General features: G+C 58.9%; 1 protein-coding gene across 1 annotated transcript in view; it reads left to right on the forward strand.

Moving 5' to 3' along the window:
* Positions 1–23437, forward strand: part of COL20A1 (collagen type XX alpha 1 chain) — a 35774-nt gene that overhangs the window by 2426 nt on the left and 9911 nt on the right. The window contains exons 2-24 of the mRNA XM_033187099.1: positions 595–705; positions 8111–8254; positions 8552–8714; positions 9890–10044; positions 10367–10486; positions 10946–11110; positions 11728–11892; positions 12153–12310; positions 12776–12905; positions 13787–13932; positions 14015–14138; positions 14307–14446; positions 14823–14952; positions 15191–15333; positions 15528–15660; positions 16406–16554; positions 16732–16861; positions 17896–17931; positions 19227–19365; positions 21607–21749; positions 22062–22171; positions 22618–22776; positions 22861–22938. Of these exons, the coding sequence (XP_033042990.1) occupies positions 595–705; positions 8111–8254; positions 8552–8714; positions 9890–10044; positions 10367–10486; positions 10946–11110; positions 11728–11892; positions 12153–12310; positions 12776–12905; positions 13787–13932; positions 14015–14138; positions 14307–14446; positions 14823–14952; positions 15191–15333; positions 15528–15660; positions 16406–16554; positions 16732–16861; positions 17896–17931; positions 19227–19365; positions 21607–21749; positions 22062–22171; positions 22618–22776; positions 22861–22938 (3071 nt within the window). The remainder of the gene's footprint in view (positions 1–594; positions 706–8110; positions 8255–8551; positions 8715–9889; positions 10045–10366; positions 10487–10945; positions 11111–11727; positions 11893–12152; positions 12311–12775; positions 12906–13786; positions 13933–14014; positions 14139–14306; positions 14447–14822; positions 14953–15190; positions 15334–15527; positions 15661–16405; positions 16555–16731; positions 16862–17895; positions 17932–19226; positions 19366–21606; positions 21750–22061; positions 22172–22617; positions 22777–22860; positions 22939–23437) is intronic.

Genomic DNA, 23437 nt, shown 5'->3' on the forward strand with positions numbered 1-23437 from the left:
TCAGCTCAGGGGACTCAACCCGGGACTCAGCCCAAGGGCCCCAGCTCAGGGGACTCAGCCCAGGGGACTCAGCTCAGGGGACTCAGCCCGAGGGCCCCAGCTCAGGGGACTCACCTCAGGGGTCCCAGGTCAGGGGACTCAGCCCAGGAGATTCAGCCCAGGGGACTCAGCTCAGGGCCCCAGGCGCGTTGCCAGCTGCTGTGTTGGCTTGGGGCCTCCAGTCACCAATGGGGCAGTTGCTGCCCTCCCAGACGTGGGCCTGAGCCTCTTCCTGGTGGGAGGAACCCCGGGGAGCCAGGCCGGGGTCTTCCTGGGTGGGACTGGACTCCCTCTCACCGAAGCTACCGGGGTGGCCCTGTCACTGCGGACCCCAGGGAGGGCCGGGTTCTCCTCAGTGCCCAGGCGAGGCCTCATCTCCCCAAGTGGGGCTGAGTCCCCCTCAGACACCCTGGGTGGGCTGTGTCTCTTTGGGGTCCCCCGGGATAGGACTGTGTCCCTCCCAAACGCTGAGGGCAGGATGCCTGTAACTCCCACAGTTGGTTAGGTGGCTGGGGAGGCTGGGTCAGTCCTGACCACTATGTCCTGTTTCTGTAGCAAGTGGCCACCTGAGGCTGACTGTGCTGCCTGAGGACCGGCTGCAGATGAAGTGGAGAGAGTCGGAGGGGAGCGGCCTCGGCTACCTGGTGCAGGTGCAGCCCATGGCAGGTGAGGACCTGCGCCCTCCCAGGCCCCCGTCCCCGTTAGCACATGCTGAGGACGGTCAGTGTGGCGGCTGCAGCCACCGCTCAGGCCCACGGTGTCCCTCCCACCAGCCCGTTCGTGTGAGCACCTCTCTGGCCTCAGCGTCTGCTGTCCCCACATTCCTTTCCCCCGTCATGTACGACACGGAACAGGGAATGCGGCTCCTCTGTCCCTGGCATGCAGCCCCTGCAGAAGGCATTCAGTACATACTTTTAATTTTTTTAATTTTTAATTTTTTTAAAGACAGGGTTTTGCTCTGTTGCCCAGACTGGAGTGCAGTGGTGCGATCACAGCTCCCTGCAGCCTCAATTTCCCGAGCTCGGGAGATCTGCCCACCTCAGCCTCCCGAGTAGCTGGGAGTACAGACACATGCCACCACTCCTGGCTGATTTTTGTATTTTTTGTAGAGAAGTTTCACCATGTTACCCAGGCTAGTCTTGAACTGGGCTCAGGTGATCTGCCTGCCTCAGCCTCCCACAGTGCTGGGATTACAGGCATGAACCACCACGCCCGGTCTGTATTTTTTAAATAAATGACTCCCTCCTCAGAACGAGTCTCAGCAACTCGGGCATTCAGAACAGCCTGGACTCCGCACAGCGAACCCCAGAAGCACCTGCTCCCCACGTGTTAATCCTTGTTTACAGGAGCAGGGCCTTGAGGACACCTTTTCAGGGAACCCTGTTCCTAGAGCACAGAACAGCCCTAACCTGACGACGGGTGCTAATTTTAAAGCTTTTCAAAACTCAGATGGAAAAGCGCACAGGCGTAAATGCTAACTGTATGAGTCAGCACAGTGGGGCGGCCAACACAAACCCCTCCTGGGGTGGAAAAAGACCGTCCCGGGTGCCCTTCCCAACGTCCACCCTCCCCTGCTTCCCGGACGGCCGCCTCCGACAGCACAGACTGGTTTGCCTGTTTCAGAACATTCTCTAAGTGGAATCACACTGTGGTGACTCCCGTGTGTCTTTGGTGGGCATTTTGTGAGGTTCACCCATGGTGTGTAACAGCCATCCGTTTTCTTTGCTGTATAGTATTCCCCTGTGTGATTTGTTCTGCTGTTGTCGGACGTGTGGCTTGTGTCCAGGTTGGCTGTTGTGTAGACGCTGTGTGAGGGATCGTGGTCCGTGCGCATGTTGTTCTGGGTGTAAACCCAGGAGTGGAAGCACCACAGTGTGTGCATGTTTTCAACGTTGGTAGAAAACGTTGAACTGTTTTCCAAAGGGATCGTGCCGGTGTCTACTCCCGTCACAGCGTGTGATCGCTTCCGGTACATGACGCCCTTGGCAACCAATGCTTGGCAGCAGGACTTGAGCTACTCTGGTGGGTGTTCAGTGGTATCCTGTGTTTCTTTATTGAGCTGTAATTTACATGCAGAAATATTCACCCTTTTGTGAATAGCTCTGTGAGTTTTATTTATCACATGAATTCAATCCTGTAACCACTGTCACAATTGATGCAGAGGACAGTTCTCTTACCCCAAGATCAACCCTTAGCCCAGTGCTCCGTAACCACTGAGCTGTTTTCTGTCGTTCTGCGTTTCCCAGATAGATGTGCCTTATCAGGTTAAGTCCTGTTCTGTTCCTACTTAGGCTGAGTTTTTACCAAGAGAATGCATTATTTTTTCCAAATTCTTTCTTCAGTGAGGTGATTATTTTCTCCTTTATTTGATTAATGTAGTAAATTACAGTGGTTGATTTTTTCAATATTAAACATAATATATATATATATCTTAAGAGATAGGGTCTCGCTCTGTCCCCCAGGCTGGAGTGCACAGTGCAGTGTCACAGTCATAGCTCACTGCAGCCTCCATCTCCTAGCCTCAAGCCATCTTCTCACCTTGGTCTCCTAAAGTGCTGGGATTACAGGGGTGAGCCACTGTGCCTGGCCTATCCCCTTTTATATATTATTAAATCAATTTGCAAATATTTCATCTAAGATTTTTGTTGTTGTTGTTTGAGATGGCATCTCACTCTGTTGCCCAGGTTGGAGTGCAGTGGTGCGATCTCAGCTCACTGCAAGCTCCGCCTCCCGGGTTCAAGCGATTCTCCTGTCTCAGCCTCCTGAGTGGCTGGAATTATAGGTGCCCACCATCACACCCGGCTAATTTTTATATTTTTAGTAGAGATGGGTTTCACCATGTTGGCCAGGCTGGTCTCGAACTCCTGACCTCGTGATCCGCCCACCTCGGCCTCCCAAAGTGCTGGGATTACAGGCATGAGCCACCGCACCCAACCCATCTAAGATTTTTATAGTTATATTCATGAGGGAATATTGGCCAATAATTACTCTTTCTTATAAAGTCCTTTTGGTATCAGCTTTATACCTCATAAGATGAGGTGGGGAAGGATTCCTCTTATTCTATTTTCTGGAAAAGTTTGTGTAATGGTGGTATTTTTTTCCTTAAATGTTTGCTAGAATTCGCTGGTGCTGACTTCTGGGCTTGTGTTTTGTGTGTGTGTGTGTGTGTGTGTGTGTGAACACTTTACATAATTGATTCAATCTCCTCAACAGACATAGGACTACTCAGATTTCCTAATTTTTTTGGTCAGTTTTGGTAAGTTAGTTTTTTAAATAGGAATTTGTGTTTTATATAAATTTCCTGATTAATTGGCATAACGTTTTTCATATTATCCCATAGATTCTGTAGTTATAGCACCCTTTTCTTTCCCGTTATTGATTGAATCTTCTCTCTGCTTTCAAAAGGCAATCTGGAAGTTTATCTACTTTATTGGTCTTTTAATAAAACACATTTTGGCTTGGTTGGTCTGTCGTTGATTCTGTTTGTTTTCTATTTTATTTGTTGTTTCTGTTTCTTTTACTCTCTTTGTGTTTAATTTTCTGTTCGAACTTAAGATGGATGCTTAAATTCATTGATTTTCTGGGCTTCTTTTATAAGATATGAAGTTAAAACTATTGAATTTTCTTCTAAGCATTAGCTATAGCTGCGTTTTGATATGTAGAATTTTCATTATCATTCAGGTAAAAATATCTAATTTTTGTCATGATATTTTTATTTGACCCATAGGCTACTTAGAAGTGTGTTTCTTAGTTTTAAAACATGGGGGGATTTTCTCCTTACTTTTTGTTTTGGATTTCTTCCTTAATTGCATTGTGGCCAGAAATGTACAATATGCTTTCAGTCATTTGGAAAGTACCTTGCTGGCTGGGCGCGGTGGCTCATGCCTATAATCCCAGCTCTTTGGGAGGCCAAGGTCGGCAGATCACTTGATGACAGGAGTTTGAGACCAGCCTGGCCAACATGGCAAAACCCCGTCTCTACTTAGCCGGGTGTGGTGGCACATACCTTTCATCCCAGCTGCTTGGAAGACTGAGGAAGGACAATCGCTTGAACCCGGGAGGTGGAGGTTGCAGTGAGCCGAGATGGTGCCACTGCGCTCCAGTCTGGGCGACAGAGTGAGACTCCGTCTCAAAAAAAAAAAAAAAAAAATCCTCGCTTTATGGTCCCACATATAATCCATTTTGGTCAGTATTCCATGTGACTTTGAAAATATATGCAATTTGCAGTTGTTGGGTAGAGTGTTCTAATGTTCCAGTTAAGTTATTTACCTTATTTTTCAGATTTTTTATATAGTTACTATGTTTGGGGTGTACTTATCCTGCTACTGAAGAAAGTATTTCAGATCTGCATTGTGATTGTAGATACATCTTTCTTGTAGTTGACTGTTCTTTGCTTTGTGCATGCGTCTCTGTTATTGGGTGCATACAAACTTAGCATGATTGTATCTTCCTGGTAAGCTGACCCTCTTTCATTTTGAAGTGCTCTTCATTACCTCTCTAGTGCCGTTTTGTTTTCCTTGTATCTTACTTGTTGTGATGGTCCTGTTGCTTCACCAGGTAGTATTTGCATTAAATCTCTTTTCTCCTTCTCTTACTGTTAACCATTCTCCAGCCTTTCATTTTAGATGTGTCTTCTAAGCAGCATATAATTGGGTATGGTTTTCATCCAGTGTGACAGTCTTTGTCTTTTTATTGAAAGATTTTTTGCATTTATAGTTGATGAAATTAATGATCTGAGTTTATATCTATAATCTTCCCTTTTTATTATACTTGTTATAAATTTTTGTTGTCTGCTTTTTTGTCTTTGTTTGAATTGATTTTTTAATGGAAAAATTTAAACATGCAAAAGAAGAGACCGTAGTGTAATGAAGCCTCATGTTTTCGTGATGTAGCTTTCAGCAGTTACCAGTGTGTGGCCAATATTGTTTCATGTCGCTCTCCTCACCCCCCTCTACATTCTATATTATCTTTTTTTTTTTTTTTTTTTAGACAGAGTCTCGCTCTGTGCAGTGGCGCGATCTCGGCTCACTGCAAGCTCCGCCTCCCGGGTTTACGCCATTCTCCTGCCTCAGCCTCCCGAGTAGCTGGGACTACAGGCGCCCACCACCTCGCCCGGCTAATTTTTTGTATTTTTTAGTAGAGACGGGGTTTCACCGTGTTCGCCAGGATGGTCTCTATCTCCTGACCTTGTGATCCACCCGTCTCGGCCTCCCAAAGTGCTGGGATTACAGGCTTGAGCCACCGCGCCTGGCCCTATATTATCTTAAAGCAAATGTCAGACATCATATAATCCTGTCTATAAATATTTCAGTATGTTTCTCTAAAAGAAAAGACTCAGACATAACCCCAATACCATGAGCAGCTCCCAAACTTAAAATGTTTCGGTACTATCATTGAATATTTAGTTGTGTTGAGTTTTCTAACTTGATGCATGTCACTTATTTATTTATTTATTGAGATGGAGTCTCGCTCTGTCACCCAGGCTGGAGTGCAGTGGCATGATCTTGGCTCACTGCAGCCTCCTGCTTCCAGGTTCAAGAGATTCTCCTGCCTCAGCCTCCCAAGTAGCTGGGATTACAGGCGCATGACACCACGCCCAGCTAATTTTTGTATTTTTAGTAGAGACAGGGTTTCACCATGTTGGCCAAGCTGGTCTCGAACTCCTGACCTCAGGTGATCCACCCGCCTCGGCCTCCCGAAGTGCTGGGATTCCAGGCATGAGCCACCGCACCTGGCCTTGACGCGTGTGTTTTACAGTTGATTTGTCTGAATTGGGATGTGAACAGAGTCTGCACAATGTGTTTGGTTCCTGTGTCTTAAGTAATTTTTAATCTAAAACAGTTTTCTCCTCTCCGTTTTCCTTGACATTTATTTGTAGAAGAAGAAACAAGATTGTTCTGTCGAACTTCCCACTTTCTTCTCTTGCCAGTGGCATCTTTGGGGAGCCATTTAGCTCGCTCCTTCCTCTCTCCACCCTGTCTCCCATGGACTGGCAGTTAGATCCTGGAAGTTTGGCAGAGGCAAATTTGATTATGTTTGTTAAGAATTCTTTATCAGTGGTGCCGTGTTATTCCTACGTCACCACAGCTGGCAGTACATAATGTCCGGTGTGTCTTGTGAAGTTAAGATTGTTCAGTAGGGATGGGGTGATTCTTCCCTGATGCCATCAACTTGGTGATTCTATGTTCGTTTACCCTTCAAGTAACCACGCTAGCGACCACAGCTTGCAGTCTTGATTTATCAGCATATGATATACATGATGGTTGTCTTGGCTGTCCCCAGGCAATGCTAGGACCTTAGAACATCACAATAATATTTATCCCGTTTTCAAGCACCTTATTTATCGATTTCTGAGATGGGGTCTCACTATACTGCCCAGGCTGGACTCAAACTCCTGGGCTCAAGTGATCCTCCCACCTCAGCCTCCCAAGTAGATGGGATTACGGGCATGCCGTGCTTTTAAAATTGTATATTTATATTAAATGTCATAAAGCTTTTTCGTGGTTGTCATTGCTTGTTAATCACGTTTGTGCAGGAAGCTTGGGGATATGACAGACCTGGGCTGCGATGCCACTTCTCCTGTGGAGTAGCTGTGTGATTGGTCCTTTGTGCCTCAGTTTTCCTATCTCAAAGATGGGTGTAATGGGGCTGTGAAGATTATGAGGCTTGATACCTGTGAAATGCTTAGGATACTGCCAGGAACACAGTGAAAACTCAGTAACAGTTAGCTATTGATGGTAATGACAGCGCCCCTGCCTCCTATTTGCTCAGCCGAGAGCAGAGGGTCCTCCCTGGCTGGTCACTCCCTGGCGCAGGGCTGGGTAGGGCTGTGGGGAGCTGCTCACTGCGCAGGGAGGATGGTGTCAGTTTTCTTTCCAGGTGTGCAGGTGCGGGCTCCTCCCTCCCTTCCTCCCTCCAGGTGTGCAGGTGCAGGCTCCTCCCTCCCTTCCTCCCTGCAGGTGTGCAGGTGCGGGCTCCTCCCTCCCTTCCTCCCTCCAGGTGTGCAGGTGCGAGTTCTCCCTCCTTTTTTCCCTCACGTGTGCAGGTGTGGGTTCCTCCCTCCTCTTCTTCCTCCAGGTGTGCAGGTGTGGGTTCCTCCCTCCCTTCTACCCTCCAGGTGTGCAGGTGTGGGTTCCTCCCTCCCTTCTACCCTCCAGGTGTGCAGGTGCAGATTTCCCCCTCCTCTTCTCCCCTCAGGTGTGCAGGTGTGGGTTCCTGCCTCCTCTTCTCCCCCCAGGTGTGCAGGTATGGGTTCCTCCCTCCCTTCCACCCTCCAGGTGTGCAGGTGCGGGTACCTCCCTCCTCTTCTCCCCCCAGGTGTGCAGGTGTGAGTTTCTCCCTCCTCTTCTCCCTCCAGGTGTGCAGGTGCAGGTTTCCCCCTCCTCTTCTCCCTCCAGGTGTGCAGGTGCGGGTTCCTCCCTCCTTTGCTCCCTCGTCTTAGCATTTGAGACCCAGAGAATCACCCAGTGCCCAAAGTGCCTCTTTAGGTCTGACTGCTACCTCCTGAGTGCTATTTCAAGGCCATTTCTTCTTGCTCTTTCCTCTGAGAATATGACAGTGTCCCCTTTGGAATCATTTGTTTGCTTTTCACACTTGAAATCCAGCCCTAACTTTAGAATCATGGAGTCACACAGCAGAAAATACTTGCGGCTGGTCGGTCTGCGCGGCCCATAGAGTGGGAGCCTGTGGGAGTGGGTAGGGCCCTGGCCCCAGACTCTTCCTTCTTGGACCTGGCCCATCCGGTCGTCATCCCATCCCTGGAGGCCCCATCTTCATACCTTGACAGTGTCTCTGAGGGTTGATGAGTTCTCACCTCACCATGTGACGGATTCCTCTAGGGGGTTTAGTAAGTGACATCTTCTTTTTTACTGCCCCAAGACCCATTCCCTCTCATATTGTTACCCAGGAGCCTATGTCCCTTGCATCAGACCCTCTCCCTTTCTCTCTCCCTGGCCTCAAGGGGAGGAGCTGGGGTGGGGAGGAGGAGCCAAGAGGGTTTCACTTCCCACCATGACAGATGCACACACGTGTGCCCACCTTGGCCTCTAAAGCTCTCCCCACCCCCACCCAGGGGACTCGGAACAGGAGGTGATACTGACCACCAAGACCCCTAAGGCCACGGTGGGGGGCCTGAGCCCCTCCAAGGGCTACACCTTGCAGATCTTCGAGCTCACTGGCTCTGGGCGCTTCCTGCTGGCTCGGAGGGAGTTTGTGAGTAAGTCCACCGGGTACTGCCAGCTGGGTACACCCTCCTCCAGGCTGGGGTCCTACCCTCCTCCAGGCTGCGTTCCAGCCCCAGGGGTGGGTGTGTGTGAAGCAGCTCTGGGCTGGGCTAGGGCCAGGTTCGAGTCCTGACTCACCAGCAAGGCTGCCTTGCCCCTGATGTCTTTGCTGCCCAGGGTCCTGGGCCCTCAGCACCTGCACACGCGCCCTTGAGGGAGTGTGTGTGCAGCTACCCCAGTGGACCAGGCCCTCCGCTCCCACCCTGATGGCCCTTGGTGTCTCCCTGCAGTTGAGGATCTGAAGAGTAGCTCCTTGGACAGGAACAACCAGAGACCTCTCAGCTCTGGAGCCCCGGAGCCCACCCCCTCCCTCATGGGGAGCCCAGACCCAGAGCAGGCTTCCGAGCCCCGAGTTGCCTTCGCGCCAAGCCGGGATCCGCCCATTCCCGGTGGGTCAGAGTGGAGGGAGAGGAAGTCTCCGGGGAGGGAGTGACCTTTGGTTTCCCACCATGAGGCCAGGAAGTTCTTCCTCATGTCTGACCACACACTCTCTAGCTTTAACTTAAGGCTGTCACGTTACCAGGTTCACTCAAGCCAGGCCACTGGGAGCAGGTGGTCCCACTACCTCTGACACCTTTGGGAACCTCCAGCCTGGGTCTAGGGGGTGGTGAGAGGGTTGGGTCATGCTCTGCCAAGAGTGGGATCAGGAGCAGAGCTGGTCCGGGGGCCCCGGAGGGAGGGCCCTGCCCAGCCGGCCGCAGGTGTGGAGAGGCAGGATCACACCAGGACAGAAGAGAAGCCGGGTAAGGGGTAGGCACAGACGGGAAGTGCACTGTGTCTGCCCACAAGGCCCCTGCAGGTGGGGCCGGGCTTCCCCATGGAACTGGGAGGGCCTGGCTTTGTCTCCTCCATCAGATTGGGGTCCTCAGAGGCAGGATTCTGCCTCCCCGGTCAGACTTGGAACTGAAGAAAGTGTCCACCTCCTTAGCCTTGGACACATCCCTCCAGAGGTCCTCGGGTCCAGTGCTGTCCTCCCCCAGGGCAGCTGGGCCTCTTCGGTCGCCCCACGGGGACTCCACCGTGATGGCTGCTGGCCTCATTCAGGCACCTCCCCAGGGATCTGGCCCGACTCTGTGGCCCGCCCCACCAGGCACTGTCCCTGCGAGACTCTGGGGAGCGCCAGGCCGGGGCTGGGGGCTTTGTCTCCACAGCACCGCCAGGGCAGTGCTCACAGTGGTTCTGCTGGAGCTGTCTGCGGGGCCCACCTTCCCCTCCTCGTCCAGTTTGCACCCAGTGGGCCTCTGGGCCTGGTGTCTGGGCGGGCAACGAAGGCTGGCTCCCGTGCAGGTAGCCCCGTGCAGCCGTGGGGGACAGAGGTGTCCGAGCACCAGGCTGCCTCACGTTCGTGGTGGCTGGACTGTGCAGCCATGCCGGTGTGGGGCTGTCTAGTCTGGTGAGGCCTGAGGGTCTTGGAGTCCTTTCCCTGATACCTGGCCCAGCCTGCCTCACTCTTGTGGCTGGAGCCCCAGGGAAGGTGATCTGGGGGCTGGGGCCAGGCCGGGAGCAGTTTGGGGGTCTTGCACCAGGGCTTCACCTAACACCTCACCCACTCCCACCACCCCAGCCAGTCCCCAGTTCCGCTGCCTACCCCCTGTGCCTGCTGACATGGTCTTCCTGGTGGACGGGTCCTGGAGCATTGGCCACAGTCACTTCCAGCAGGTCAAGGACTTCCTGGCCAGCGTCATTGCACCCTTTGAAATCGGGCCGGATAAGGTCCAAGTAGGTGGGTGCTGGCCCGGCCCGCCTCTTGTCCCCCCTGGGCTTGGTCCCCACAGCTCTGACTGCCGGCGGAGGCTGTGACCTGTGGGGGTCCCCACACCAGCCAGGGCTCCCACCTTGTGGGGTGGGACACCTTCTCCACTTGGGGTGTTCTGGGGATGCTCTGTGTGGGGGCCCTGGCTCTGCAAGCGTACTCTCTCTGGGGACTGGCTGCTGTGTCCGGGGACACCGCAGAGGCACGTGCAGCTCTCAGGTGTGCCCTGCGCCAGCTCCCTGGGCCCCTCAGCATTGGAAACTCAGCCCGTGGCCACGCCCCTGCTCCCCAGGCCTGACTCAGTACAGCAGCGATGCCCAGACTGAGTGGAACCTGAACTCCTTCGGCACCAAGGAGCAGGTGCTGGCAGCTGTGCACCGCCTCCGCTACAAGGGGGGGAACACGTTCACAGGTAGGGCCCAGGCCGCCCCTCCCTCCATCCTGAGGGCGGACCTCCTTCTGCCGCCCTCCCAGACCCTGGGAGCGTGTGTGTAAATTGAGCTCTCAGTGGTGTGGACCTGAGCCCTGTTCACACCTTTATAAAGGGCAGAGTCACCCCCTTGTTTACCTTGGGCGAAAACGAGGGCCCATGTCCAGCACGTGGCTCCTCTGTTCCGTAGCAGCTCTGGCTGGGTCCACACCCAACCTAGTCGGGGTGCTCACCTTGCAGGTAGGGCCTGGCTGGGGAACTTGGGGTGCCACTTGGGGCCCCTCCACAGGCAGACCCTCCCTGCTCCCTCAGGCTGCCACCTGGCCTCCTGGCACCCTGCAAGGGAAGGAGAGGAGCATCTCTGCTGTCTGGTTGCTGCCAGTCGAGCACCAGGAGGGGATGCTGGCAGCTGCCTGTCACTTTATTCTTGCTGCTCCCAAGGCCTCGCCCTGACCCACGTGCTGGGGCAGAACCTGCAGCCGGCGGCCGGCCTCCGTCCAGAGGCGGCCAAGGTGGTGATTCTGGTGACGGACGGCAAGTCCCAGGACGATGTACACACTGCTGCCCGTGTCCTCAAGGACCTGGGTGTGAACATCTTCGCTGTGGGTGAGCACTATGCGGCCCCCTGGCCCTGGGCTGGAGTCTCACCGTCGGGTGGGCTTTGGGTCGCAGCTGGGAGCTTGCATCGGGCACCTGGTCCCTGAGCCCCAGCTTCCACATCCGCAACATGGAGCTGCACGCAGAGCTGGGCACTGCCTGGCACTCAGAGGCGACTGCTCCTTTTCAGTCGCCTGCTGTTTGGTGCCTTCCGTAGAATCCCCCCAACCTCACCCCTGTGGCGTGAACCTCCCTGGTGCAATATTCACTGAGCAGCTCCAGCTGCCCCCTCTGGCCACCATCCCTGTGCCTGGCGACTCCCGCCTGCTGTCCCCTGGCGAGGAGCATCCTGGCACCCTCCAGGGCCTGGGATTCACAGGCGAATCAACTCTGTCCTGTGGGGAGGAAACCCCAGATTTTGAGGCAGGAGTCCTGGGAGCAGAGACCCTTCCTTGATGCCCCCAACCCCTCAGAAGCTCCTGGCCCGGCACGTGGGTGGCAGGTGGGCCGAGTACAGCCCATAGGCCTCTTCGCTCCTGACCCACTCTCCACGGAGACCTCCACTGCAGGCGGCTCCCTCGGGTGACCCCAGTGCAGGCCGACCTCACCTCCCTCTTCACGAGCAGGTGTGAAGAACGCCGATGAGGCTGAGCTGAGGCTCCTGGCGTCCCCGCCACGGGACATCACCGTCCACAACGTGCTGGACTTCCCGCAGCTTGCCACGCTGGCTAGCCTGCTCAGCCGCCTCATCTGCCAGAGGCTGCAGGATGGGGGCCCGCGGCGGGGCCCAGGTGTGGGGCAGGGTCACCCACACAGGCTGCAGCCCCACCTGGCTGCTTTGGGCAGGGGGTAGGCGGACACTGTGGCTCCTGGGTGGTACCTGAGGCCGGTTCCTGTGGCTCTGAGGGGGTCTGCAGCCCCCGCTTACATCTGTCCACAGAGGGGCTGGGGAGCAGCTCTCCTGTCCCTCCTGTGAGTGGCCACCAGGGGGAGCGTGGACACACGGGCTCGTGCGCTGACCACCTGTCCCCCACCCCCACCACTCCAGCAGCAGCGGCTCCAGCCCTGGACACCCTCCCTGCCCCCACCAGCCTGGTCCTGAGCCAGGTGACCTCCTCCAGCATCCACCTGTCCTGGACTCCAGCCCCCCGGCTCCCCCTCAAGTATCTGATTGTTTGGCGAGCCTCCAGAGGTGGCACCCCCAGGGAGGTGAGGGGGCCGGCATACAGGGCTTCCCGAGCCGGTCTGCAGCCGTTGTGGGTCTGATGAGCCAAAGGGAGGGCGGGAATAAAGGCCCACAAATGACTGGGTCCAGGTTGAGAAGGGGGCGGTGAGGGGCTGGCAGCCCAGGGACTCACCATGGAGCTGCATCTGGGAGGCAGCCTGGGGTGAGTGCGTTTTGGTGGCCAAGGAGGGCAGAGCAGGGGTCGTTCCGAAGGTGCTGGGGATAGGTTCAGACTCAGGGCCCTTCTCCCTGATGGATCGATCAATTGATCGATTGTGGTGGGCCTGCCCACACCGTGCCTGGCACCGTTCTGTTGTAGGTACCAGGAGCCCAGGTCTGTGGGAAGTGGGGCACCCGGCAGGCCCCAGCTGAGTTCACACTCCAGCTGACAAGCTCCCCGTCCCCCAGCACCCACCTTCCTGGCTCCATCCTTGCCCACTCTGTTCCAGGTGGTGGTGGAGGGGCCTGCCGCCTCGGCAGAGCTGCACAACCTGACCTCCCGCACGGAGTACCTGGTCTCCGTGTTCCCCATCTACGAGGGCGGGGTTGGCGAGGGCCTGCGGGGCCTGGCGACCACAGGTAGGTGGGGCAGAGGCAGTGTCCAGGTTCTGGGTGGGAGGCCCCACTTGTGACCGTCCCTTGGAGCCGGGCACCCCAGGGTAGCATAGCCCTGGATCTTAACCACCCACGGTTGGCACCATGCCCAGCTTGCTGTGTGACCGAGGCCGAGCCACTGGGCCCCTCTGACCCTTGGTGTTCTCTTCTGAACACCAGCTGTACCATTGGTATCATCACCCCAACCATAATCACAACCCATTATACTCCCTGTCCACAGTGTTCGTGGAGTTCCCCACTGCTTGGCCCCCAGCACGTGGCTTAGCTCCTGGGTTCTTGGACCCCCAGGGACTGCCATGAGCCCATCTGTAATAGCTTTCTTGAGATGAAATTTACACACCATACAATCTGACCATTTAAAGTGTACAACTCCAGTGGCTTTGGTATATCCAGAGCTGTCACCTATGGCCACAGTCCATGTTAGATCATTTGATGCCACCCCAGAGGAACCCCTGCACCCCTAAGCACCCGCCCCCCTGCTCCTGCCCCAGCCACCTTCTGCCTCTGGACGTGCCTGTCCCAGATGTTTCCTGCAGGTGGAGTCACACTGTGTGGCCTTTTGTGTCTGGCTGTTTCCCAAGGCCCCTTTCACCCTCTGGAGGCCACATTCCTCCCAACACCTCAAGGCAGATGGCCTTAAACAAAACCTGTGGGGTGGCCTTGTGTCCCTAGAGCTGGAGCCACAAACCTTGGCCCAAGGTGAAGCCTGGGAAGTGCCACTTCGAATCCTGTGCATCTGCTGGGCGGTGGCCGCGCCCACCCGCTCTGGTGTGAGGGTCCTCCCGTGCGTGGGTGTGATCTCTGTGTGGGCTCCCTTCCTAAAGTGCCCCCTCATGGCCCCCCAGCACCTCTGTCTCCGCCCCGGGCACTGACCCTGGCCGCAGTGACGCCCAGAACCATCCACCTCACCTGGCAGCCCTCAGCCGGGGCCACCCACTACCTGGTGCGATGCTCACCTGCTTCCTCCAAGGGTGAGGAGGAGGAGCGAGAGGTGAGCTGGGCCGGGGGTGACGGGAGGCAGAGGAGTGGGGCAGAGCGAGTGGGGGCTGACCTGGGACGTCACGTCTCTGCAGGTGCAGGTGAGGCGGCCCGAGGTGCTGCTGGATGGCCTGGAACCAGGCAGGGACTATGAGGTCTCGGTGCAGAGCCTGCGAGGCCCTGAGAGCAGCGAGGCCCGGGGCATCCGTGCCAGGACCCGTGAGTGTCCCAACCCCGGCTGCCTGCCCGCGGGACAAGTCCCCCTTCTTGTTTCTCAGCCTTCCATGGCATGGGGGACCTCAGGCCCCCTTGGTCCCAGCCACTGCCCTACCCCACCCCTGCCGTGGAGGCCACATGCTGGCCTTGAGGCTCTGCTGTGCTCTGCAGCCATCCTGGCCCCACCGAGACACCTGGGCTTCTCAGACGTGAGCCACGACGCGGCGCGAGTGATCTGGGAGGGCACCCCAAGGCCTGTGCGCCTGGTCAGGGTCACCTATGTCTCCAGCGAGGGTGGACACTCGGGGCAGGTGAGAGCAGAGCCTGCCGGGGGCCCGAGTGTCTTGAGGGACCACAGGGCCCTAAGGCAGGCCTGGGGTAGAGCCAACCATCAAATAACACACTTAAAACCACGGATGCCACGAGGCGCACCGGGGGCACCTGGTGTGGGGGCACCTGGTGTGGGGGCAGATGTGGGTGTGGGGGCTGTGGGGGACCAGGCTGGGGAGGCCCCACCCCAGCCGTCCTGCAGTTCTGTTGCCCTCCCATCCCTCAGGACAAGCCCATTTTCCCAATTTGGGGGGTCATGGGGTAGTCCTGGCCGCAGGTGCGGGGCCTGGGTCTCCACCTCAGCAAGGGCTCCAGGCACTGGCTGGGCCTGCCATGTCGGCCTCCCACCTACTGCAGACAGAGGCTCCTGGGAACGCCACCTCGGCCACACTGGGGCCCCTCTCTTCCTCCACCACCTACACTGTCCGTGTCACCTGTCTCTACCCTGGGGGTGGCTCCTCTACGCTGACCGGCCAGGTCACCACCAGTGAGTGGGGAGAGGTTGGCACTGGGGGCCTGGCGAGGGTTCTACGTCCTGCCCCGCTAGACAGTTCACATCAAGTGTTGTGGGTGCCTGCCCTGGGCTGGTGCTGAGCCAGGTGGGGATGGGCACCCGATGGGTGTGATGGATGGGGGTATAGGGTGCTCCTGGGTATGGCTGCTCCTTCTCTGAGGCGCCCAGACTCAGAGGCTGCACCCCTAGCCTGTGTCTCCACTTCCTTCAGAGAAAGTTCCCAGCCCAAGCCAACTGTCCGTGATGGAGCTGCCAGGGGACGCAGTCCAGCTGGCGTGGGTGGCCGCAGCCCCATCTGGCGTGCTTGTCTACCAGATCAAGTGGACGCCCCTGGGAGAGGGGAAGGCTCACGAGGTGGGCAGGGATGGACTCGTCCTTCAGAGGGGACCCCCGGCCTCCCAGTCCTGAGGCCCAAGTCCAGGGCTCAGAGCCCTGTGTGTGCCCACCCTGTCTCCCAGAGATGCCTCACTGCCCATGGCCTGTGCATTGGACCCCCCAATCTGAGGACTCCACTGTACCTGGTGACCCCGGGGCTCTCCTCTCCCTAGATCTCTGTCCCAGGGAACCTCGGCACGGCCGTCCTGCCTGGCCTAGGGAGGCACACGGAGTACGACGTCACCATCCTGGCCTACTACAGGGACGGGGCCCGCAGTGACCCTGTGTCCCTCCGCTATACCCCCTGTAGGTGCCCCTCCACTTCCTCTCTGCTGGGTGTTGGGCAGGGATGGCCCAAGGGGACCCCTGACTCACCCGCTCCACAGGCCCAGGACCCCAGGCTCCCAGAACTGCTGGCAGGCCGGCCCCGGAGCCCCTGACCGCTGGCCTGGGCACTGGAGTCAGCCCACACGGGGATAGGTGTTCCCCCAGTGGCCGAGTGCACAAACCACATCACGGAGTGTCTCACAGGGCGGGTGCATAAGCCACGTAGTGTCTCACGGGGCAGCCCAGGCAGCAGCCCAGGTTGGGGGTATGGTGGGGGCCCTGGCAGGTGGTGTGATGTGGGTGTGGCAGGGGCCCGGTGTGGGCTGTGGCAGGGACGCAGTGTCAGCCGTGGCGGGGTGAGGTGTGGGCTGTGGCAGGGGCGTGTTGTGGCGTGGCAGTGTAGTGTGGGCGATGGCAGGTGGCACAGTGTGGGCCATGGCAGGGCCACAAGTGTGGATGTGCCAGGGGTGTGGTGTGGGCTGTGGCAGGGACGTGGTGTGGGCTGTGGCAAGGGTGCAGTGTGGCATGGCTGGTGGCGCAGTGTGGGCTGTGGCAGGGGCGCGGTGTGGGTGTGCCAGGGGTGTGGTGTGGGCTGTGGCAGGGGTGTGGTTTGGTGTGGTGGGGGCATTAGAGCAGGGTAGGGGCTGGGCGGCTGGTCCTCTGGCCACCCGGTGCCTCCTTTCTGGAGGGGCCTGAGCCCCACACAGCCCGTGCTCTCGGCCAGCCACAGTGAACAGGAGCCCCCCCTCCAACCTGGCCCTGGCCTCGGAGACCCCCGACAGCCTGCAGATCAGCTGGACACCCCCACGTGGCCGCGTGCTCCACTACCGGCTCACCTACGCGCCCGCCTCTGGCTCGGGACCCGAGAAATCCGTGAGTCTTGGTAGAGCCTGAGGCTGCCCCACCTCATGGGGCCTCCTGGAAGGGGCATGGCCACACTGTCTGCAGAGGGTGGCAGCTCTGCCATGGCGGGACACAGGGAGGCAGCTGAGCCGCGTGGACGAACAAAGTTGCCCAGGAAGTGGGACCAGGTGCCCTCCCTTCCCCTAGGTCTCCGTGCCAGGACCCAGGAGCCATGTGACACTCCCCGACCTGCAGGCAGCCACCAAGTACAGGGTCCTGGTCTCAGCTGTCTACGCAGCAGGCAGGAGCGAGGCTGTGTCTGCCACAGGCCAGACAGGTGAGTGGGCACCAAGACCCCAGACCCAGGTAGACCCAGACTCTGGCAGGCCCTAGCTCCCAGCCCCAGCCAGGCCCTAGACGCCAGACCCTGCCAGCTCCAGACTCATCCAACCCCAGACCCAGCCAACCCCAGACCCAGTTGACCCCAGGGGTCACAGGCAGGCAGGGGTCCCGGGGGGCTGGAGATGCCTGGTCCCAGGCTGGCCCTGCCTGGATTCTCCAGGGACGAGGACGTGGTCACAGTTGTCTGGGGTCTTCCACGGTGGGAGCCACTGTTGCTGGTTTTTTGTCTCTTGCTGGTTTCCTGGAGAACCACAGGTGCAAGGTGAGGGCTCTCAGAGGCATCCAGCTCGACCTACCAGCTCCCCTCTGGGGGAACCTCCCCGTTGTGGGGTCTTCTAGTCTTGGCTTGCACGCCCTTGGGGTCACGGTCCTCACTGCTTGGACAGCTGCCCTGGCGAGGCGGCCTTCCCATGGGAGGGGGAGCGGCTTCTCCTGTCGGAGGTGCTCCTTCCTGCCTTCTCTGCCCATGAAGGGTTCTGAGCACCTGCCATGGAGCAAGCCCATGTCCCGAGGCCCCCAGGACACGCGTGTCCCCCGCCTCCCCGCACGCCGGACATCTCCCTGGCCCCAGGACACACGTGCCCCCAGCCTGCCCGCACGCCAGGCATCTCCCTGGCCCTGCCAGCTCAGGGCACACCTGGGTGACCAGTACCCTCGAAGGGTATCACACCCAGTGGGATGCCTGGTACGACGCTGGGCCCACCGGGCTGTCTTCTGTGGGAACAGTGGGGGCGGCTGCTTCACTCAGTGAGATCCAGAGGGGCAGGGACCATCCCTGTTCCCTTGCTCTTCTGGGAAGCGTGGGGACCACTGGTCTTGCAGGTGGCAGATGGGACACAGCACAGTCCCACCTGTACAGATGGAGCTCAGGCTGGGGCATCATACACAAAGCGGCCCCTCCCCAGTGGTCTGTCAGGCACGGGGGGCCGGGCCGCTTCCACTCACACTGACCCCGTCTCCTCTCAGCAGCCTGCCCAGCCCTCCGCCCTGACAGCTCCCTCCCAGGTGGGTCCTGCGCGCCCTCCCCTGCCTGCCCCCCCTCCCCTGCCCGCCCCCCTCCCCTGCCTGCCCGCCCTGCAGTCTCTCAGGTTCTTCCTGGGCCTGGGGGCCAAGGGTGTCGTGACCTGGGACCTGGGGGTGGTGCAGTTGGAGGATGTTTGGGTGGGTTTGCACCTCCACAGACGTCCCTGTGGCTGGCTGGGCGGTAATTATTCCTGCTTCTCACTGAGGGAGCCGAAGCTTGTGCAAGGTCGGGGCCAGGACCTGGCAGAGCCCAGGCAGCGCTGGGGGCCCTGGGTCCTTTCTAGCCCCATTCCGGGGTCCAGGGTCTCTGCTAACTGGAGCCTGGGGTCCTCATTCCAGTTGCCTGAGAGTGAGGCCCTCCCCAGAGAGGGGCTGAGAAGTGGACGACTCGAGGGCAGGGGACGGTGCCCCGAGGGTACAGGGAGGGCTGTGGGTGGTGAGAGCTGAGTCTCACCCAGGACTTCAGTGAGTGAACCTCCGTGAGGCTGTGACTGCTCTGAGCCTGCAGCAGGGACGAGACAGGACGGTGGGGCTGGCGGGGATGGTGGGAAGGCAGGGACTGCCGACTTGAAACAGGCCTTGGAAGGGGCTGCGGCCTCTGCCACCTCCTGCCCGGACCTGCTGGCAGCGCTGATAAGCAGCAGTGTGAATGGGATTTCGCCCTTCACTTTGTACCAGTTAGTGCTGGAAAGGAGCTGGGGCTTCAAGGATGGCGTTGGCCCCTGCGGCTCTGTGCGGTGGGCTCGCCGGGGAATGGGGTCATTGCGGGCCCCCAGGCAGGGATGGAGCCAGCCGGCCACGCTGTGTGCCAGCAAAGGGGAGCTCACTGGCGGAGGCTTCCTCGGAGGGAAAAGGACCGTGGGCGGGCTGGGGATGCTGTGTCGGGGGCTTGCTGGGGGGCAGGGGTGAGAGGTGAGAGTTGGGGCTCATGGTCGGGGGCTGGGCTTCCACCCTGTCCATCTCTGGGTCTCTGAAGCTGGGCATGTGGCCCAGTGATTTCCCAGGGAGGCCTGGGGCGGCCCCTCCCAGTGTGTTGGATTCCCCTGGGGAGGGGCGGGGGGCGATGCCCAGCCCAGGGCCTGAAGCAGACCCCTGCCCAGCCCCCAGCCCCTGTGCTGACTTCCCACCCACCCCGCTGCGTCAGCCCCTCCCTCCCACCGTGCTGCAGCCACTGGGTCCCTCTTGAGTCCCTGCTCCTGCCCCTCCCTCTCCCTCCCTCCCTCCCCTGCCATCTCTGATGGTCCCTCGGTGCCCCCTCCCCCCTCCATGTCCCCCAGGGTTTGACCTGATGGTGGCCTTCGGCCTGGTGGAAAAGGCTTACGCTTCCATCCGGGGCGTGGCCATGGAGCCCTCTGCCTTCGGCGGGACCCCAACCTTCACGCTTTTCAAGGACGCCCAGCTGACAAGACGGGTCAGGTGTGAGGGTGAGGGCTGGGGTGGAGCTGGAAGCCCACGCTGGGGCCGCTGAAAATGAGGAGGACGTGGAGCCGGGGCACAGGCAGGAGACCTCCTGGAGGCTGCCGGACGTGGCAGCGCTGCCATGTACTCACACTTCGGAAATTCACATTTTACAAATTAATAAAATTTCCATGGGCAGAGTGAGGCCAGCCCTTGGCATGTTTTTGCACCCAAGTATGGGTCTGTTTGCCATGATCAAACATGCAGGAGCCCCAGGCTGACCTCCTGCGAGAGCCTTTCTCCCACCTGAGGCGATGGGATGAATCTGCCAATAGCTGGATTTAGAGGAAGCGATAACTCAAATAGCTTCTCGTGAGATTTGGGATGACTCCTGATATCTCATGACCCTCCTACCTTGTTTACAGAGATGTTGTTCATTGTGACCCTGAATTGTGATGTATGCTGCTGATATTTTAAGTTAAAATGTTTGATTATAAAGGTGGAAGCCAGGTGTGTTGGTGCACATCTGCAGTCCCAGCTACTGGGGAGGCTGAGTCCAGGAGGTTGAAACTAGCCTGGGCAATGCAGCAAAACCCAACCTCTACAAATAAACAAACAAACTTAGCCAGGTGCAGTGGCAGGCACCTGTGTTCCCAGCTACTCGGGAGGCTGAGGTGGGAGCATGTCTGTCTCAGGAGATGGAGGCTGCAGTGAGCCAGGATTGTGCCACTGTAGTCCAGCCTGGGCCACAGAACAAGACTCCATCTCTTTAAAAAAAAAAAAAAAAAAAGTTACAAAGGTGAGTTACATTCTGTAACAGAGATTTTAAAATTACAGAAATATGTATATTTAAAACTCATCTAGCACTGCTGGGGCTTAGGAATATCTTTCCCAGCCTGTTTTCTCCCCACACAGCCGCCAGCCCGTGCTGTGCTCGGCCCTGGCCCCCGGTCACCACGGCGTCTTCGTGGCTGAACTCCATGACTGTTCTCCAGCTTCCCTCACCATCCTCTCCCTTCCCCCAGTCTTGCTGCGCACACCCCTGCGCTCCACCCCCATGGCAGTTTCTCTTCAGGGTGATGTAGACACCCCGCCCCCCTCTCTGGGCAGCGGGCTGCAGAGCCCTCTTCCTCGGTGGTCTCAGGTGGTGTAGACGCCCCCTGCCCTCCTCTCCTCCTGGCAGCTCCAGGGCCTCCTGGGTGCCTCCCCAAGCTCTCTGCTCTCAAGCAAACCCTCCTGGGACCAAACAGCCAAAGTTGTTCACCACGGGCCGCTATTTCCATGAGTCCCTGTTCTCAAATGAGGGCTCCTCCCGGCCTCGCAGCCCGAGCGGGCGCTTCCCGTGCCTGTTTGCCCTTCCGGAGCTCCCGGCCCGAGAAGTGGAGGCGGATGGTTCTCTAGGTGCGGCCTCCCAGGGTGGACCCCCGTGAGGGCTGCCACGCCGAGGGAGGAGGGCTCCTGCTGTGTGGGGTCGGGAGGCTCCTGAGGGGGCACCGCAGGTGCCCAGGCCCCGGATCCGTCTGCTCTCAGGGTTGCAGGAAGGTGGCTGGGCAGGGTCCTTCTTGGGCTGTTCGTTTTCATCATAAGAGTGAATGGAAGCCAGATAGGAGGCTGCGGCCATTGGGACCCCAATTATGTCAGGGGCCTGAGACCCTGCTCCCTGAAACATTAGGGGACCAAGACCCTGGTCCCGGCCCTCAGGGTGTCTGGCTGGGCACTGCCAATGAGTGTGGGTCAGGGGAGCTGCTCCCGAGAGCAGAGCTGCCTTTCAGGAGTGACCCTGAGACCCTCCTGTGGGGTGTCCTGGGTCGGCACCCCCTCACCCTCACGGCGGCCCCCAGGAGCACGGGTCTTGGTGAGCCCTTGCTGGGGGCATCTGGGATGTGACCTGAGATGATCTTGGGCCTGGTGCCTCCGAGTACTTCTGTTGAATCCATCTCATTCCACGGGAGGGGATTCTGTCCTTTATGTACCCCATGTTACTCCTGGGAAACCGAGGCAGGGAAGCCCCATGTGGCCTCATAGACCCTCAGTTCTGTGGGCCCACCAGTCTGGGCTCTCAGGGAGCCAATGGCCTCCACGCTGAGTCTACAGCTGGGAAGGGTGTGCAGGTGCAGGGGTCCACCATGACCCTCAGAGCAGCTTCAGGGACTGGGGCTGGGGCTGGGGCTGGGGCTGGGGCTGGGTGAGCGGATCGTCCTGCCAGGCTTGGCCGCCCTCGGGTCTGCTCATGTGCCTCCCGCTCCCCCAACCCCACAGTGACGTCCACCCAGCCCCGCTCCCTCCAGAGCACACCATCGTCTTCCTTGTGCGCCTGCTTCCCGAGACGCCCCGTGAGGCCTTTGCGCTGTGGCAGATGACGGCCGAGGACTTCCAGCCCGTCCTCGGGATTCTGCTGGACGGTGACGTGGGCCCCGCATCGCCCCAGCCGTCAGGAGGAGTGGGGGCAGGGAGGCCCCAGAGCCCTGGGAGGCCTTCAGAGGAAGTCCAGCCTCCAGCCCAGGCCCTCAGTGCCCCCAGGCAGCAGGGCTGTTGGCGCCCACCCTGGGTGGGAGACAGGTGTCCCGGGCAGGGGGCCGTGGGCCACATTGAGGGTCACCTCCAGTTTGGCAGCCTCAGGGCTGCTCCTGGCCTGTCATGGGGGCTGCCCTGCTCAGGGTATAGGCCCGGCTGGCTGCAGCCCATTCTCACCTGCTCCTCCCCTTCCCTGGCAGCCGGGAGGAAGTCCCTGACCTACTTCCACCGCGACCCCAGGGCTGCCTTGCAGGAGGCCACCTTCGACCCGCAGGAAGTGAGGAAGATTTTCTTCGGGAGCTTCCACAAGGTCCTGGAAGACTGCAATTCGCACCGCTCTCCCCCGTTCCCCCAGCTCTGAGGCAGCCGAGCCCCAGAGGGCCCTGCTGGATCCCTACTCCTCTCCCTAGAAGAGCAGGACCTTCCTTGGGAGGGAACGTTGGCCTAGGGCTCTGTCCCTCTACCCAGCTCTTCCATCTTAATTGGAGTGGAAGAGCTTCCCAGCCCGTCTCTTTGGGACTCACAGACCCCGGGAGGCTCCTGCAGCAGCTGCCATTTGGTCCATTTTACAGAGGGGAAGCCGAGGTGCAGCAAGGGGGAGCTCTCCCAGGGTCCCCTGAAACCTGAGGGGAGATCAGGCTTCTGACCCCAGGCCCCAGTGATGGGTGTTACTCCCCAGCTCTGGCCTGGCCTTGGGGGCTCAGGTGGGCACTGGCCCTGCCTGGGCTGTGGGGAACCTCCCGTGCTGTCTCGCAGGTGCACGTGGCTGTGGGCCGCTCCAAGGTCAGGCTCTATGTGGACTGCCGGAAGGTGGCTGAGCGGCCCCTCGGGGAGGTGGGCAGCGCACCCTCTGCCGGCTTCATCACGCTGGGGAGGCTGGCCAAGGCCAGGGGCCCCCGGGGCAGCTCGGCCGCGGTGAGTTGTCCTGCTGGGCCACGCTGGTTGGGGCTGGCCGCCTCTCTGAGCCCCTGGGGCTGAGCCGGCTCCCCTGCATTGCAGTTTCAGCTCCAGACACTGCAGATCGTGTGCAGTGACACCTGGGCCGACGAGGACCGGTGCTGTGAGCTCCCTGCCTCGGTGTGCCCGTCTCTTGCCCCTGTTCCACGAAGCAAGTTAGGGGCTGGTGCTCAAGTTGGGGTCAGAGTGCCTGAGGCCTTGGCCTGTCCAGATTGCCACTGTGCTGGGAGAGATCAGGGAGGGCTTTCAGAGGAGGTGGCCTCAGGGCCAGAGGGTGAGCCCAGGGGGGCTGGACGGAGAGTCCTGGAGGCCCTGGGGCAAGCTGGGAACCCCGGTCCCACTCGGGGCCACGGCCACCTCTGTGGGCCCAGCCACATGCAGATGAGTCAGGAAGGGTCCCACAGCTAGGCCAGAGAGCCCCTCCCAGCCTCGGTGACTCCTCTGTGTACCCTGTGCTGGGCTTGGCCATATTGGGGGCCCAGATGGTGGAGAGAGGGAAGCAGAAGGCACCACTGTGTCCTGGGCTCATGCAGACAGCCTGGCAGGGTGGGTACCCAGGGCTGGCTGCACATGCAGGGGCTTAGTGGCCTGAGCCCGGGACCTGCCCACTGTGCACTTG

Source organism: Trachypithecus francoisi, unplaced genomic scaffold (assembly GCF_009764315.1).
Source record: "Trachypithecus francoisi isolate TF-2019V2 unplaced genomic scaffold, Tfra_2.0 Lachesis_group21, whole genome shotgun sequence".
In the NCBI taxonomy this organism is placed as follows: Eukaryota; Metazoa; Chordata; class Mammalia; order Primates; family Cercopithecidae; genus Trachypithecus; species Trachypithecus francoisi.